Source organism: Phoxinus phoxinus, assembly GCF_949152265.1.
Source record: "Phoxinus phoxinus genome assembly, chromosome: 4".
Classification (NCBI taxonomy): domain Eukaryota; kingdom Metazoa; phylum Chordata; class Actinopteri; order Cypriniformes; family Leuciscidae; genus Phoxinus; species Phoxinus phoxinus.
Window position 1 is genome coordinate 21,995,982 of NC_136879.1, and position 17,496 is coordinate 22,013,477.

The following is a 17,496-nucleotide window of genomic DNA, read 5'->3' on the forward strand; positions in this document are numbered from 1 at the left end:
TCATTTACTTTCATTCTCAATTTTGTCACATATTTTGCGTACAGTTTTGTGTAATTAAATAGTAAATCTGGTTTTAGTTTTCATTTTTATCATTTAATTGATTTATTTTTATTTTGGCAGAATATGCCTTCCATACAAAATGAGTCAGAGGTTATACAAAAACTGTTGTGCTGTTGCTCACGGTTGAGTCTGAGTTCAATTCAAGCAGGAATATGTATGTTGCACTGAATAAACTTTTATTTAGAAATAGCTTAGGACAACAGTACAAATAAATAATTTAAAAAACCAAGTTCATTTCAAATTCGTCACTTTGACTATTGTTCATCATGCTTTATGTATTAAATTAACAAATTACAGGACATTTTGAAGACTATTTACAGCACTTTACTTTAAAAAAGAAATTAAATAAGATTAAAATAAAATACACAAATAACCAATAAACAATTTGCAATAAATCTCAAAATATTTTAACAATTACTCAAAAATATGTCATAATATAAAATATCTAAAAATACATTTTTTAGTTTTAACACATACAAAGAAGAAAATATTCCCTTTGAAACCCATAATGGGCTTGAGAACTATCCAAACATCTTTTATTATTTACTTTTGTAAATATAAATACAGGCGGTTTTGATTCTTCAGTTGAAATACCTGACTTACAAACAATCAGAAACTGAATAGGGGTCTTGTAATTCTTTAAGGAATATGAAAAGAATCTGAGAGATTTAGACTTATTATATGTTATACAGGAAGATTTCCCAGTAAGTATGCCACGCTTGTATGGATAGGCGCAGGGATTCAGGATGTATATTCAGGCTGATGCTCTCTCCATCTGTGAGCTTGACCAGCCGGATCATTGTCAATGTTCCCGGTTCAAAGCGAATACCCTCGCTCAGTATTCTGAATTGTGTCGCAGGACTTTTGTTTTTGACCAAAACAACGCTCGCCGGCTTCTTCGTTGGAGGAATGGCTCTGTTGAAGACAACCTGGGCGTGGATATAGTAAAAACCGCTGGTTGTAATTTGGACAGTGTTGTTTTTTAAGGAGAGGGAGCTGTTATAACATGAACCACTGCATATCCAGGTTTCATTCTCGTCTGAGGAAGAGAATGGAAATATTAGTTTGCAGTCTGAAAACCTTTCCCAATTATTAACACTTTATTCTGTGCTTTTGGGAGGAACAAAATCCTTAAATTCATATAAAAAGGTTTATGATTCATAACTCCTTGAAAGACTATCTTGTGTTGGTGTATCTGTCACTTTCCACGATATATATTGTTGCATTTTTTTATTGTAATTTATATTGTGACACAATATATTGTTACACCCCTAATATATATATACAGGGCTTGGCTGTGGCGAGTGCTTTTCCAAAGTTACTAGCCACTCAGCATTTTCACTGGTCACAATTTTGACATTGATACAAGGGGGAAAAACTGTCACATAGATATTTTTATTATTATAATTTGGGAGCAGGTATATTAGGTTGCTGTCACTTTAAGACCCGATGAACGGATCCATTTTACTAATACACATACGTTTTCTGTCTCAACTGTTTACTTTCACTTAACACATAACTGACTGTTAAATGAATACTCGCCAAGACTACATTATTTTTTTCAGTTTAACACGTTAAGAATATTTACCGCAATTAATGCAGCATCCGTTTTTTCTGTCATCCTTTGGCTAGCGATACATTATATGATCACGCTCTTATTCATGCTAATGCTTTTAAACCATTCAAGTGCAACAAAACAAAAGAGAACGCGCTGTTTGTGAATGTCCTGTTTATGTGACACACACTTTTGTTGAGTCTCCTCATAAGAGCGGTCTTAAATTAGTTAACCAAAGTCTTAAATTAACGTAAAGAGTTGCGATAAAGTGGGTGATCCACGTTATGTGCATCAGCGTCCGATCTTAAAGTGACGGCAGCCACTAATTCTCTTTTATTAATGTTAATCAAAAAAACAAAGAGAACAAAGAAAATTACCCACAGCTCTCGACTAAAGAACTTTTGTAGCTTTAATAAGGATTATTCTATTTATTTATGTAGTGCAGACTGTTTAATAACTTAATTACATTTTTGTCAAATAAATTAAGTAAATCAAGTCAAACATCAAACATGTAAACCTGCTATTTGAATTTTAAAAATATAAAAAGTTGCTACCAGGCTCATTACTTTTAAATTCTAACACAAATACATTGAAGAGTATAATTGTATTTATTTAATTGCTCTTTTCATTTTCTTGTGTAAATGTTCCATTTGTGGGGGTCAGAGCTGCCGTTCATCCCACATATATATGAAAACACACTTCACACAGGACGTGAAGTGAGGTCGGGGAAGGAGAGTCTTTTAAAGGAACGTTTCGACCTCGTGCATAGAGCCGTGCACATTTAGACTAGTTAAATTTCCACTGATTCACAACGCCTCTGCGATAAACATTCAGCGTCACCTCAGAAGTGTCATTGTGGTGACTGAATCTGGTTCAGCGAGGCGACAGTCACACGAATGAGATGAGTGCTTTAAAAAAAAAAAGGTACGACCTCCTACTCGAATGGTGTGAAGGTGAACTTCCAGGTGACCTCAATGAAAACGACTAGTCCGAGCTTATTTACAGATGTGATGTGTAGTTGAATGTGGTAACTTGACTTAAATCACTTTTAGGCCACAAAAGATTCTTTAAAAGCAGAGAACCACGTGCCCAACTTCCTCAATGCAGCAGAGAAACCAAGAGACACAGTGACACAACCAAAAGTCCCACTATCTCTTGTTTTCATGATACAGAGAGAAGCGAGAGACGCAGAAAAAGTGCAAAAGGGGGAAACGGGAAAGAGAAAAAGTGTGAAGAGGTCCACAGGAAGAAAGATGTTCTCTTACCTCTGACGAGATGGATGTAGTTCTTTAAAGACGGACCGTAACGGGATCCTGAAAGTGCAACTTGATTATTTTCACTTTACCCTATCATTTTCACTTTAATAAAAAAAACATAAACTGTTATTTAAAGAGAGAAAAAATTTCCCCAAAAAGGAATATTTCCCAGAATGAAAGATAGCTTAAGATTAATGCTTTTCATCTATTGTTTACATTTTTTTTACACATTGGCTATCACAGTTCACAATATAAAGGTCAACATTTCTCACCGCTCTGTTGGTCAGGTGTGGGGTTTTCTGTAAAAGAGTATTAGATTGTTACTTTCATGACGAAGGTGTGCAGTTTTCCTTGAAATTGTACTTGTGGAGGAAAACAGATTAATGAGCAAACCTTTTGAATTGGGCTCTTCATTTCCCGTCTTGTTTGTTTCAGACTAAATAAAAAAATAGAAAAATAAAATGTTTAGCTCAAAATGACAATCCAACCTCATATGAAAATTTGAGGTAGACTCATTTACGTGGTGGCTATTTTGTATGAATTCGTACAGTGTGAATTGTTCGAAAATGTACGATTTTTAGAAAAAAGTAGGTCCACCCCTAAACCAGAGCACTATGGGACATAAGCAGATCGTACAAAAAAATCCAAATAAGATTCTAGGAATTTGACAAGAATTAGCCAGCAATTCACCAAACCGTAAAATTGTTACAAATTGCCATGAGACTGTGTTGGAAAATGAACAAACAACTGAGAAATATCAGATACTATCGCAGTAAAACTTAAGTGTGCCATTTTTTTTTGTTATAAACAACTGTACCGTAAAAACGTGACTTTCAAAACATTGCTCTGTATATTTGAGCAGCCCAACCAATAACATTTGCTCAACCTATACCATAAGATTGGGGTTGGACCATCGGGTATACCGATCCCAGACAGGAGAATATGCTTGAAAACAGGCTACACTTAAGTTTTTCTACATGATAAGAGGCAGTGTGGTTTTATGCAATCGCGGGTCACTTTACCTTTTTGTTGCAATTAACTGCATTATATACCGTCAATATCAAAAGAGCTGAAGACATCAGGCAGCACCAGCCAACCAAGAGGCGGAACCTGGGGTTATTCGAGTCAGTCATCTCTGTGACTGTAGCAGGGCCCAAGAAAAAGGAATCAAATGAATCAGTGACACCAAAGACACATTCACAGTGAATCAAGTGGGAGAAACCACCATACAGCTTGCTGACCTAAATGCATGGACATGTACAGCTTAACAAAGCACAGCATCATGTCGTGAGCAAATCTATTTAAACCTGCAGGGATAGTATATGAATATTTGCATACAAACCTATTCATGTTTTTACTTACAGGCCTCAGACCATCTATTCTCAGTCTCCACACGGTTTCTAGTTTTGCATGTATGTATGTATGTCTATGTATGTATGTCTAAAACAGCAGTGGTTTGTCTCTAAGGTGAATTCCCATGTTGCACACAAAGATACCCAGTCCTCATACCCAGGTGGGTTGAACATAACCCACCACCGAGTGTTCAGAAGTTTGAAGTTGGACATTTTTTTTTCTGCTATTCAATGAATTGAACACATTATCTTCCAAAGGAAATGTTTTACTACCGATGTGACATTTCGATTTGGTGCCAGAATCGATTGGTTTTTGCAAGGAAAGTCACCGTGTGTTTGCTGTCAATGTGTGAGTTTCTAAAGAGTTTTCCAAAGAGTTTCTCATTACTGTTCCCCTCAGTTTTCTTAGAACCAGTCAGCAATACAAAATGAACCTTCATTTACCAGACTGACCTAATATAAATGGTGTCATACTGTATACATCTATTTTTAAAAGGAGACTCCTTGAAGCCTGTACCAATGTGTTCAAGAATATAACCAAATAATCAGGCTTAGGAGGATCAAAAGTAACAATTTAAGAATTGGTAATTGGAAATTGCATATTGATCAACTTCTAATCTGAATGATATGGTTTAGCTTCCCCCTATGGTGGTTATAGCCTTAAATGTGTTGTTAAACTCTATAAAGATAGACTATGTAGATTTGTCACTGACCTATGGCTAAATTCAAAACCCCCAATGGAAATTAATTGTTCAATTAAAATCTGCTGTAAGGAATATAAAGAATGACAGTCGGATGGAAACATTCACTAAGAAATACCATACAAATACCAATGAATGAGATTATGAGAGAGATTGCTTCACTCACCTTAGTGTGTGCTGTAGTGTGAAATGTGGCTGTGAGATTGAATGAGCATCTCATCTAGACATGGTCTCTCCCACAGGGTTTCCCCTTTTTTTATGCTCTTATGTTTAAGCCCTGGACCTCTCTCTCTCTCTCTCTCTCTCTCACTCACTCACTCTCTCTCTCACTCTCTCTCTGTGTGTGTGTTTTTTTCTCTCTCTGTCTTCCTCTGGTACTTTCGGTAGCGGCTGTGGTTGGAAACATAAGAGAAGGTGGATGGTCAGAACATCACTACTAGACATAAATTAAGTATGAAGTTGCTAAAAGTGATTGGACATATACTTCGGCTTCAGTGAAAAGAAATCAAATTCACTTTTTTTAATTTCTGCCTATTTGTCGTAACAGGTGCAGAGATTTCAGCGGCAACACAACGCATATAAGATGATGATCATTGACATGTCGCTGCTGTTTAGGCAAATACATGTCAGTCCTAAAACACTTTCTCTTCAGCTCTACCACACTTCTGAAAAAGAGGAAAAGGTGGTTTGCCTGAGGCGATATTAGGGGTTATGGTGTGTGTGTGCATGATTGTGTTTTTTTCATCCGGAGGGAGGGGGTGGGGGTGTGGCTACCATGTTTACACTAAGTTTGATTTTTTTTTTTTTTTTTTCACCTAGATCCACTGCATTTCTTCTTTTCTTCTCTTGGATGTGTTGGGACACCCCCCATTCAGATGCTTGTACTTTCCTATGAAGACATGCATACCACACACTCCTACACACAACAGCCCACACAAAGACAAACACACTTGTACTGTCACGGCCTCTATTGTGAATACTGAAGTAAACCCTGGTGTAACATCAATATATAAACAGACCACATTCCTAGAATATATGTGAAGGAATTCCTCAGATAATATCAAAATGATAAAAGTTGAAAAATAGCAATGCAATAGGATGAGATTTGAATCAGTTGTAAACTAGGGGTGTAGCGACACTCTCATCTCACGATTCAATACATATCACGATACCGAACTCATGATATGATATTATTGCGATACTCCAAGACATGATAAAAGGTTAACAAAAAATTATCAAAATGCTAAATTTGATATTATATTGTGGATGTAAATGAATATGCTTGGACTTGGCTGGTAACCCAATGCACAGGACTACGGTGACACCAGAATAAAAATATTCCTGATTCTGAAGCTGAAAATACAGAATTGTTTTAGACAAATATGCCTTGCACTCTGTCACTGACTAGATAAAGTAATGTGCCACTTTTTACTGGTAACATCAGACATTTGGTATTATCAGGACCCACAAATATTCCCCCATTGAGTGTAGTACTGACACAAAGACTCTGAAAACTAGATTTTTTTTCTCACACAATAATTTTTATTTTGGGTGAACTATGCACAATACAGATTGTCACTATATCCACGATACAAATTGTTGTATTTTTTGCATTGCGATATATTGTTATACCTCTAGAAGTAGTAACCAAAGAAACTCTGCCTTCTACAGAAAAACTTTATTAGCTATATTGCCACACTTCATAATTCTTCACAACAACCGTTAATCCCAAGAAAGATAACTTAACTAGTATGAAAACTACATTGGCATCCACACCAAGGGACGAGAACATTGTGTTCATTAAGTGCAAGCTTTAAATGCTCAAGCTCTTTAAAGTCGGGTCAGTGACGGCTGACAATGTTTTTATCATTCATCAGCTGAAAAAAACAACGTTCTGAAAGCGATTCCAACGATTATCGATCATGCCATTAAAGCAGGACTATGCAGTTTCAGAAATTTCTTCGCTGTATTCTCGCTTTTTGCTCGCAGGTTTCTCTATAGAGCTCCCCCTACTGCTTCGGAATAGATATTTGACAACACTGTAGAAAAACTCGTTGGCGACTCTCAGATACCAGAGGCTAGTAGATCAACGACATCAAAGCAGACGGGACATTCTTTACAACGTCTTCTTCATTCGGGTTCGAACAGCGTGAGGGAGCGCATTAATGACAGAATTTTAGCCGATTTTTTTGCCGTAAAACAATTTGTTACATCGCGAGACCTGATATCACGCGGCCCAAAGTTGCAAGGGTGGTTTTTCCACTCACAGGCGATAGGGGGGTGCGAGACGACCACCATTCAACCCGAAATTTTTTTATTAACCATTCCAATGACTCCGAAGCTGTTCAGTTAAGGTAAACAACCTGCATAGTTCACCTTTAAAGGACTTTCACGTCAGTGGTGTGCGACTGTGTTTTTAAATGAGGAGGCAAAGTCCTCACTTTTTTATGTATCAAATGTAAATGTATGTCCCTGTTACACTTAATTTTCCTGGTTAAATAAACATTTCATAAAAAGAGAGACCAAATACAACTATTCTGTATTTTTACACCTTATTAAAACTTTATTTTTATTGAATAAAAAAAGTATTTTTTCAAGTTAGTCTTTTTACGCATTTTTACATTTATTCCAAAATAATAACCAAAGGCTGTAACAATTTAAACAATATATATAATCTGTGAACTAATATTCAGCTTTATTTTTTAATAGTCAACTTATTTTCAGCGGTCATCAAGCTGAAAATCAAGCACTTGTTGACAGACACAGACATGAAGATGTACCTTTAATTTCCCCAATCTGATTGCTCACTAAAACCCCCCAGTTATCATGTTTCTAAGTTTGATTTTGATGTGACATAAAGCAGTGATATCTAAATGGCTGAGTTGTTTACCTACTTTTTAATTAGTCTTCTTCATCATTCTCTTCATTCAGGCCGATTCAAGAAACCGCATGAAAACAAGATGCGGGGTTTATCACATGAACCAATCATATCCAATCACAACAGATCCTATCCAATCATAGCGCAATGGAGACCTTGCCTCCTCTCATGTGATTTTCCACCATTCATTCTCCATTACCCCCCATCAAACCCACCGCACGCACTGTTAAAGGAACACTCCACTTTTTATGGAAATAGGCTAATTTTCCAACTCCCCTAGAGTTAAACAATTTAGTTTTACCGTTTTCTAATCCATTTAGCCGATCTCCGGGTCTGGCGGTGACACTTTTAACATAACGTTAGCTTAGCATAGATCATTTAATCTGGTTAGACCGTTAGCATCTCTCTCAAAAAAATGACCAAAGAGTTTCGATATTTTTCCTATTTAAACCTTGACTCTTCTGTAGTCACATCGTGTACTAAGATCGACAGAAAAAAAAAGTTGCGATTTTCTAGGCCAATATGATATGACTAGGAACTGTAACGTTACTCTGATTAGACCATTAGCATCTCTCTCAAAAAAATGACCAAAGAGTTTCGTCAATATGACTAGGAACTATACTCTCATTCCTGCGTAATAATCAAGGAACTGTGCTGCCGTACCAGCAGGCGCAATGATATTACGCAGCGCCTGAAAATAGTCCCCAGCTCAGTAACTTCCAACGTGACTGGCACTAAGTTTGTAATATCATTGCGCCTGCTGATACGGCAGCACAGTTCCTTGATTATTACGCAGGAATGAGAGTATAGTTCCTAGTCATATTGACGAAACTCTTTGGTCATTTTTTTGAGAGAGATGCTAACGGTCTAATCAGATTCAATGATCTATGCTAAGCTATGCTAAAAGTGCTACCGCCAGACCCGGAGATCGGCTGAATGGATTCGAAAACGGTAACACTCAACTGTTTAACTAGGGGAGTTGGAAATTGAGCCTATTTCTAAAAAAAGTGGAGTGTTCCTTTAAAAGTCAGAGCTCAGGGGAGGCAAGCCTCCCGCTGTAACTTCACCTGCGGGCGACGCTGTTGGACAGTGGTAAAAACGAGTGACTATTACACTTTTTAATGTCACATTTTGTAATATTTGCATTGCTTTATTTTTGTAATATCGATTATTTTCTCTGCCTCCCTCAGAAACGCCCCTGGTTCACATCAAGGACGATACTGTAATGCTAACTATAACCATCACTCTAAATCCTACGAGAATAGCGAAGTCCACACCACAGTTAACACGATAACGTCACAGAGGAGCGATATTGTTGGAATCCCTTTCAGAATTGTTTGAACAGCTGATGATTGATAATCAGAATGTTATTGTTCTTTTGTGTGAATGATAATAATTATCATTACAGTTATCGTTCTTGATGTGAACGGGCTGTCGTTATAGTTGTGGTGTGGTTATTCTTGAATGGTTAGAATGTTTTTAAAACTTCATGTATAGTTATCGATATAGTTATCGTCCTTGGCGTGAACAAGCCTTTAACCAGCAAAATGGTGTGTGACAGGATGTTCTGACGCTTGGGGTAGGAAGAATAGGCGTAGCCTGTTGTTAGAAATGCCCTGTTTAACCTTTCATAGGTTTCAAAAGTGATAGTGTAAAAAAAAGTGTAAAATTGATATTATCAAAGCTATGCTAATACTATATAGCCTACTAGTCAAAGACAACCAGCTAAAAATCACTGTCTCGTTTTGTCAAGACTACTAGTACTTTTCTGAAATGACATGGTTCTTGAATATCAATTACCATATTAATTATGGTACTCTAATGTATTTAAAAAATACAAGGTATTCTTATTATAGAATAGATTATATGTACAACCATTCCAATTACTGTAGGCTACTAAGTGTAGCACAACTGTACATATACACGTGTCATATACAGTACTGCATTTAGCACAGATGCAAAGTGTAACCACCATTCCTTTTCTAATTAATGAAGGTGGGGACTCAAATCTTAATGAGGGAAACTTAAGCAGATTTTCGCTGGAGATAAGATCAGATGCTGAGATATATATAGAAGGTCAATAACAGATTGTAGGCGGATACTCTTCAGTGGGAAACTCTCATACATGCTTTTGGTACTTTTTCAGGTAAGTCTTCTTAGCTTGTTTTGCGAGAGTCTCTCTGTTTTCATGTGTTGGGGAGGGGGAAAAGACACATTTAGATGTGTGTGTGTTTAGAACAGGTGAAGAAATTGAAAGAGAGAAGAAGAGAGAGAGAAAGGAGGAGAGATTAAGATCAGATTTTGGGAGCATTCTCTTCAGTATTCCATTTGAGATACTGGTTAGGTGACATTATTTATGAGGTTAGCCACAATGATTATGAAATGCCCTGTGCTTTCCCCACCGTTGTATTTTGCAGCTGCACAAAAACAGATCATCTAGAGCCAACCAAGATAAAACTGTGGATATGAAAGTAAAACTGTCCAGTTGACTGTAGTTGACTGCTGTCGCCTGTATTCATTTTAAAACACTAAAGGGATCATATACACTTGCCGACTTTATAAATGGTTACAGAGGAAAAACAGCGCTAAATGACTGAGGATTACACAAATAAAGACTGAAAGTCTTTATGACCACTACAAACTCACACAGAAAAATGCACCTCATTCCTAGGTGACGCGTGACAAATGAAAACAAAGTGTTCTAAAATCGGCCCAAAATATTAAACTTGTTTGACATTCTGCGACTGGACGAAATCATAGTCTGAAGCTAACAGCGTCATTACATACATGCAATTTTCTGCGAAAGCACTCAACTCAGATTGCCAAAAATCTGAAGATTGGCTTTGACTTTCGGAAAATCATCTAGACGGCAAATCAGGGACAAAATCTTAATAAGGTGCTGAAAAGGAACCACTAAAGTGACTGATTTGTTGCTTTCCACATATAATTTCCACAGACGGCCAATTACTGCTCTGTGATCTCACAATTAAGTACAATACAGTTTGACTATAGTCATGTTTCTAAGCTAACAAAACACAAAAGAATGGGTAAAATTATTTATTTTAATTGAAATAAAATATTTCATTGACACTACAGTATTGAATGAAATGTATGTTTATATTCTTTTTCTAAGTCTGCCATCTTAGATTTATATAACAGGTCAAAACCTATAAATATCAAGGAATTTTACAATGTCCCAAGCCTGGAAAATGTAGATTTACATGTTTGTGGTTTTAGAGCTTGTGTACAGTAAAAGTCACCTGCTGAAACCCTTGGTCAAGTCTGAATTGTAAGTAAACCATTGTTTTGAGTCACTTATTTTTAATAAATAATTAAAATCAACTCACAAATTGGTCTGAATAATTTATAAGCAAATCAGTATTGAAATGATTTCTAAAAATTCTTACTCAGTAATCAGAAATAGCTGGAAAGGTCATGGAAATTGATTCAAATGTCTGGGAACAATTTGGAATAATTTGCTTACTGCTCACGACACTTTCATCGTATCGATATTCAGACTCAAAGGCACCTATGTTTGTTTGTGGACTAACTTACATGTTTATGGTATATGTTTTATGGAATAAACAGCCCATTGTGTCACAATTTCCAACTATTTTTCCAGCATCCATCTTCCTTTCAAGCTCACTTCTTTCCAGTGGCGGAGCCAGGATTTTTTCATGGGGGTGGCCAGGCAAGGGCCAGCAACCAGTCTAGGGTGGCACAGAAATTTGTATTATTTTAATTTAAAAATGAGTTTGACTATAAGCATTGGACTGTTTTAGTGCCTACACTACTGAATACAGTTAATTTATACTTATACTTGTAATTGAGATAGTATTGAATTAGGAATCATGGAATACTGAGTGAATTTTTATCTTTTTTATTATTATTATTCACCACCTCAGGCATATTAATAAAGGGGCACATACTAAGTTCAACTTGCTCAGTTAGCTTGCTTCTGGTTCTCAAAACCCCCAATAGCTTGTTCTACATTGTTGCACCTTCATGAATGAGACATGCAGATAACTACTGTAGCTCAAAGATTAATCAACCTTCAGTGAATTTTATATAATCATTGAATTCTTCAACCAACCAGTTTGTCAAAAAAAAAAAGTTGCAACTGAAAAAGTTAACACTGCATATTAGTTGTCAAAATAAATATTGCAACAGTTCTATCATAGGCTACCTAAATTAAAAAGGGAAAAAAATGTCTCTTTTGAATCCCCATGTTCAAGAATGTGAACAAGGCGGAAGTCAACAGCACATAAATGCCAGAATGTAAAATTAGTTATTTTATGGGTTTAAAAATGATCCATTTTTGTCCTCTTTACAAATTAACGCCAGCTAGTACAAATGCACAGTGCTTATATTTATTTGTAGGCTACATTTAAAAATGACATCAGTTTGTGCCTTATATTGTGATCTCACATAGCAGATTATTTTAGTCAGAGTTGTAACAAATACATGATGCATGCATGCAGTTTTGACACAGCTTTAATCGCCTTTTTGATTATTTCACGAGTCAATTGACGTCAAAACACGCCGCATTTGCGCACCGTATTTGCACAGTACAACGTCTGACAGGACAGTAAAGTTAGTTTTACTGACATTTGGCCTGACAAAATCTCATCTTACCGAAGATAGCCAACTAATGTAGGACAACGCGCGCCGCTTTTCTCAGCATCTGACAGAAGTGTCACCAGCTTTCACACACATCTTTCAAAGTGGCATCAGAAAAGGTTTACGCTTGTTGTTTCTTTGACTGCACACTAGCGACGGTCTTGCAACCCACCAGTTGAGAAACATTGACTATTTACTATGCGTATATCACTGTCTGTTGTTCTGCTGAAGCTCGTTCGGCACCTGCACATTTCCGCACTCGTTTGACTTGCGCTGGCGCTGAGGTGCAGTTGGAGTGCGCGTCTCACTTTTTTTTTGTGTGTGGTCTTAAAGAGTACGGTTCTGCGTTAAAAAAATGTAATTCTTGACGATAAAAAAAGAGACAGAAACAGCAGTTGTGAGAGGGGTGGCCAAAGGGGTGGCCAAGCTTAGGCAAAGGGTGGCCACGGCCACCCCTGGCCACCCCCTAGATCCGCCCCTGCTTCTTTCCATAGTTGGTTTCTGGTGAGGCCATTTCAACATGGGTTACACCTTATTTTGATAGGCCCCTTTAGACTTTTTTTTTACTAGAAGTACCGTTTAACCTTTGTCAACTCATACTAGTAGTTGAGTATTAGTAGACTGTTAAGGGTATAGGGTTAGTGGAATAAGTTGATATGTAGTTGCAAAGATACTTATATTTAGTCAGTAGAATGTTTGTTGGGGACCATCACAATAAAGAGTTTGCCGATATTAAGCAGACAGTCTGCTAATACTCTAATGAGAGCTAGTTGATATGTAGGTGTAACGTTAATTAGTCAATAGAATGTTTAAAGGTGTCAAGGTTTGCGCGTGTAAACAGCACGAAGACTAAGGGGATCCAAAATAACGGTCCTTTAATGACAACACTGGACAAAGAATGATGGAGAACACAGGGTATAAATGCATGGAGCTAACAAAAGGAACTAATGAGCTAATTGATGGGCAAGAAGTGACTAATAACTAAATCAAACACATGGGAAAACTAGGGGTACGTTTACATGACAACGGCTTAAAACTGAGAAGTTTTTCCCTTTGAGTTTCCCACGTACAGACAACACCATTGTCAAAACGATCCCCATTCACACGGATCTGCGAAAACGACTAAAAACGCTGTGTTCTGCTGCCAGGCCATTAGATGGCGATGAAACACTGTTGACTGAATTTGCAATACGCATGTGCATGACGTCGTTGTTTTCAGAGATTTGCATTTTTGTCGTTTACACGGAGACGGTTTAAAAAATTTGCACTTTGAAAACGCACTCAAAAGTTTGCGTTTTCAGCCACCCAAAATGCTGTTGTCGACGTGTAAATGAACGGCCAAAATGCATAAGTTTTACTTTTTAGTTGAAAACGGTGTCGTGTAAACAGCCCTTATGTCACAGGGGAAACTCAATGAAACAAAGAAGCTCCTCCTCCTGGAAGGCACAACCTCGTGCTGTAAAGAGTTCAGAGGAGGCAGGGGGCTCTGGAGGGGGACGAGGGACTGGAGAGGGGTTAAACAAAACACAGAAGTCCAAGGGCGAGGGAAGACTTGACAGGCACCACCCTGGGGATGGCCGATGGAGACGGAGACCCAGGTAGAGCCCACGCAACAACGCTGGCACTGAAATGGAGAACGAAGCCGGAGCCAGACGGGGCCGAAGGTGCTGCAGGCAGAACTACGCCTGACCAAGGCGGAACCTGTGGGACAAGGGAGCCTGGTGGAGTCGTAAGGTTGAGGGTTTCCGGTGGAGCCGAGGGAGGAGCCAAGGCAGAGACGAGGGAGGAGCCAAGGCAGAGACGAGGGAGGAGCCAAGGCAGAGACGAGGGAGGAGCCAAGGCAGAGACGAGGGAGGAGCCAAGGCAGAGACGAGGGAGGAGCCAAGGCAGAGACGAGGGAGGAGCCAAGGCAGAGACGATGCGTCGAGAGACCGCGGTGGAGTGTTGGGTTCAGAGACTGGAGACTGAGCCAGGGGATCCTCTGGACTAGGCAGAGCTGATGGCCTGAAGGACTGAAGCAGATCCACACAGTTCAGTGCAGGAGATGAAGAGGGACTGTTAGAGGAAGCGGGAGAAGGAGGCTGGAAGGGATTACCAGAGATTCAGGGCTGGGCGGAACCAGTTGGGTCTGGAATATCCACAAACACCTCTAACAGTCCGAAAAAGGTTCCCGCAAGCATAGCAAACATCCACTACAAGGGGGTTGTGGGCGGGGCTTTCCTCCCGGCCATCGAACTCCACTAACGCTCCCTCGGTAGCACACGATGTAGCGGGCTCTCACACCTGGTCAGACACACCTTTTGGTTCAGGCTCCGGGCCGAAGACTCCTTCCGTCCGGTGTTCAAGTTTGGGCTCGTCAGTTGTGGCAGGGTGAAGTCCACGGTCTGCTGCATGATCTCCATCTTGGTGGTGGATGTCTGATCTCTAGATATGGAGTGGGGCTGGTGTGGTCCTCAGCCGGGCCGATGGTGAACGGTGAGTCGTTGCTCACCAGCACCCACACCACGAATGCGGCAAAGTTTTCCCAGGGTCCATCTGCTGAAATGTGTGCCTTGGACCGCTTGCACAGGACGGGGTAGTAAAATGAAAAGAGTGAGCGGTCCTTGTATCATCTAGCATGCAAGATGGAGGAAGTCCCATGTGTGTTCTTCCAGCGAAAGGTCTCCCTGCTTGAGGCAAAGAAGCTGGACGGTAGGTCCAAAGGGAAAAAACGAAAATCAAAAAGGGAAACAACACAGCAAAAATTAAACCGTATGTGTCCATTCTTCTGTCACGGTTTGCGTGTGTAAATAGCACGAAGACGAAGGAGATTCAAAATAACAGTCCTTTAATGACGACAACACTCAGGAGAATAGAAAGATATTCAAACTACACACAACATAACATGAACAAGAATGGATAGAGAACACAGGGTATAAATACATAGAGCTAACAAAAGGAACTAATGAGCTAATAGATGGGAAGAAGCCACAGGTGAATATAAAGACTAAATCAAACACACAGGAAAACTAGGTCAGGGGAAACACAATATAACATAACATAACTTTGACAAAACAAGGGGACCATCAAAACAGATTATTACCTCAACGTGTTGAACATCAAGTGTTTTTATGTTGCTGTGGTAAATATGAATACATAATTAATAAATATGAATATATAATTAGATTTATATTATATTAAATATAAATTATATTTTTAAAGCGGTCAGTCTCATGAAAAGATATGTCATGTGCAACAAGCAGAAGCCTTACCTGTGAATTCTCATTTGTCACACTGCAGTACGATTGATGTAGATCTGGGCTGAACTACCAATCACAGATCTACTTGCCACCAATGGTCTCTACGATCAACTTAGCTCACTATGCTTTTGAAAAACGCAGCCCTGGACAGTGGAGATTTCTGCAGCTGCTGGTAACCTGTGGGAGTGAGAAATTGCATCATAACTGTCATCTCACTGATTTCAGTAAAAAAAAAATAGCTGCAATGTTTCCACTTACAGTAGGCCTACCTCTGCATCTTTAAACCACAAGTTTGTTTCACTCTTATTAAATAGGCTAATATATTTGAATAAACATATATATTTATTGCAATGCAGCAAACTTCAGCTGACACAGTGCAAGCAGACAGTCCAGGGGTCTCATTTATAAAACATACATATGATCAGATTTAATCCTAATTCCATGAAATTCATCCTGTTGTTACACATGAAGAAATCAAGATTTATAAAGACAGAAACTGACATGAAAATGTTTTGCAGAAATGTTGCTCATCACGTTGTTGCATGATCAAACTATTGTGGGAATTGCAGTAAAATGTGGACGATCCAGCTGAATTTCAGTTTTTTTACCCCCAGAGAGCTATGCACATTTTTATTCGATATACAATTCAAACAATTTGAAGCTTTCTTTACATCAGATACTGCAATGATTTCTTGGGCTTTGAGAGATGGAGAATTATAAGATCACATCTAAATAAAAGTGTAAGGGTGTTCAATTATAATTATGTATTCTCCTGAAGTTATGGGGGCATGCTATAATCTATAGATTTAGAATACCAGTGCCAGCGTTAACAGCACTGTGCACCATCAGGTTTTTTTCCCCTGCATATAGGCCTACCATAGCCTACATTGATATATATATCATGCTTGAACGGGTCTTTTCATCAGTTGACGCCTCTGCACTGTTCCACAGGGGCACTTCCCCTTCTCTCACTCCCAATTTGGCTCACCTTTTTTCCATTTTCCATTGCCCCCTCAATGTATTTATTAATATGCTGCATCACTGTTGTCCTCTTTGCATTGCATGACTAGTCAGTGTTTTTGTCCATTTCTATGTCAATTACACAGCTATTTAATTAAAATTAGCCCTGTGTAATCTAAACTATCAATGGTGGTTTGTTCATTTTCATTAAATAATCATTAAAGGCTTAAAAATATTTGAATATTCAAATATTTGTTGTATTTGCTGTGTAATCTGTATGGATCTCAGTGTTTACATTACAGTGCTATCCATCACATTCCTTTAAGCACATTGTTGTAGTGTACAGATTTAAGAAAACTGATGACTGTTGAAAGCAAAGAAATATCGAATGACTGTCTATTTCCAACCAGAAAATAAATACATAACATAATTGGAAATTGTGGTCTGACTGTTCCACAGAAAGCCAGACCACTGCTGAAGGTTAGCTGGTGCAAATACACACTGTATATATGCGCATTGTCTATGGATATTTATTCAAATCAAAAAGATTATTTATGCACAACCAAATGCAAACTGAACAAATAAGAAATGTGAAAAATGTGTTTTGTGTCTAAATCTCATGGTGGGTTAGCTTTAATGAAAATGTAGGCTACATCAACGTTTTGTTTGATAATAGTGACATTTCTGTTTATTACCTTAGCGATTTTGTTAGATGTGGATTAGAAGTGAGGGTCTCTCTCTCGGTCTCTCGGTCTCTCTCTCTCTCTCTCTCTCGGTCTCTCGGTCTCTCTCTCTCTCTCTCTCTCTCTCTCTCTCTCTCTCCCAAAAATAGGCCTTGTGCATCCGTGTAAAAATAACATTTTATTTTCAACTTA

General features: G+C 38.4%; 1 protein-coding gene across 2 annotated transcripts; it reads right to left on the minus strand.

The window, feature by feature from the left end:
• Positions 1 to 214: 214 nt before the first annotated feature.
• Positions 215 to 17,425, minus strand: lta (lymphotoxin alpha (TNF superfamily, member 1)). 2 transcript variants are annotated; one of them, XM_079611002.1, is made up of 8 exons: positions 17,317 to 17,421; positions 15,674 to 15,838; positions 5,091 to 5,314; positions 3,894 to 4,012; positions 3,265 to 3,307; positions 3,144 to 3,170; positions 2,881 to 2,928; positions 217 to 1,099 (listed from the first exon to the last, which is right to left on the minus strand). In XM_079611002.1, the coding sequence occupies exons 4-8, from the start codon at positions 4,002 to 4,004 to the stop codon at positions 738 to 740; spliced, it is 591 nt and encodes a 196-aa protein (XP_079467128.1). In that variant the 5' UTR covers positions 4,005 to 4,012; positions 5,091 to 5,314; positions 15,674 to 15,838; positions 17,317 to 17,421; the 3' UTR covers positions 217 to 737. The 2 variants fall into 2 exon arrangements, with proteins under 2 accessions (XP_079467129.1, XP_079467128.1); XM_079611003.1 differs by lacking the exon at positions 5,091 to 5,314 and having other exon boundaries at positions 215 to 1,099; positions 17,317 to 17,425.
• Positions 17,426 to 17,496: the final 71 nt, after the last annotated feature.

Bases quoted from the DNA above. Each gene is read 5' to 3' on its own strand.
- lta (XM_079611003.1), bottom strand. From the start codon at position 4,004: ATGACTGACTCGAATAACCCCAGGTTCCGCCTCTTGGTTGGCTGGTGC. The intron at 2,929-3,143 runs GTGAGAAATGTT...TTGCACTTTCAG, and splicing joins CACACCTGACCAACAGAGCG to GATCCCGTTACGGTCCGTCT. The intron at 1,100-2,880 runs GTAAGAGAACAT...TCTCTTCCTCAG, and splicing joins CTACATCCATCTCGTCAGAG to ACGAGAATGAAACCTGGATA.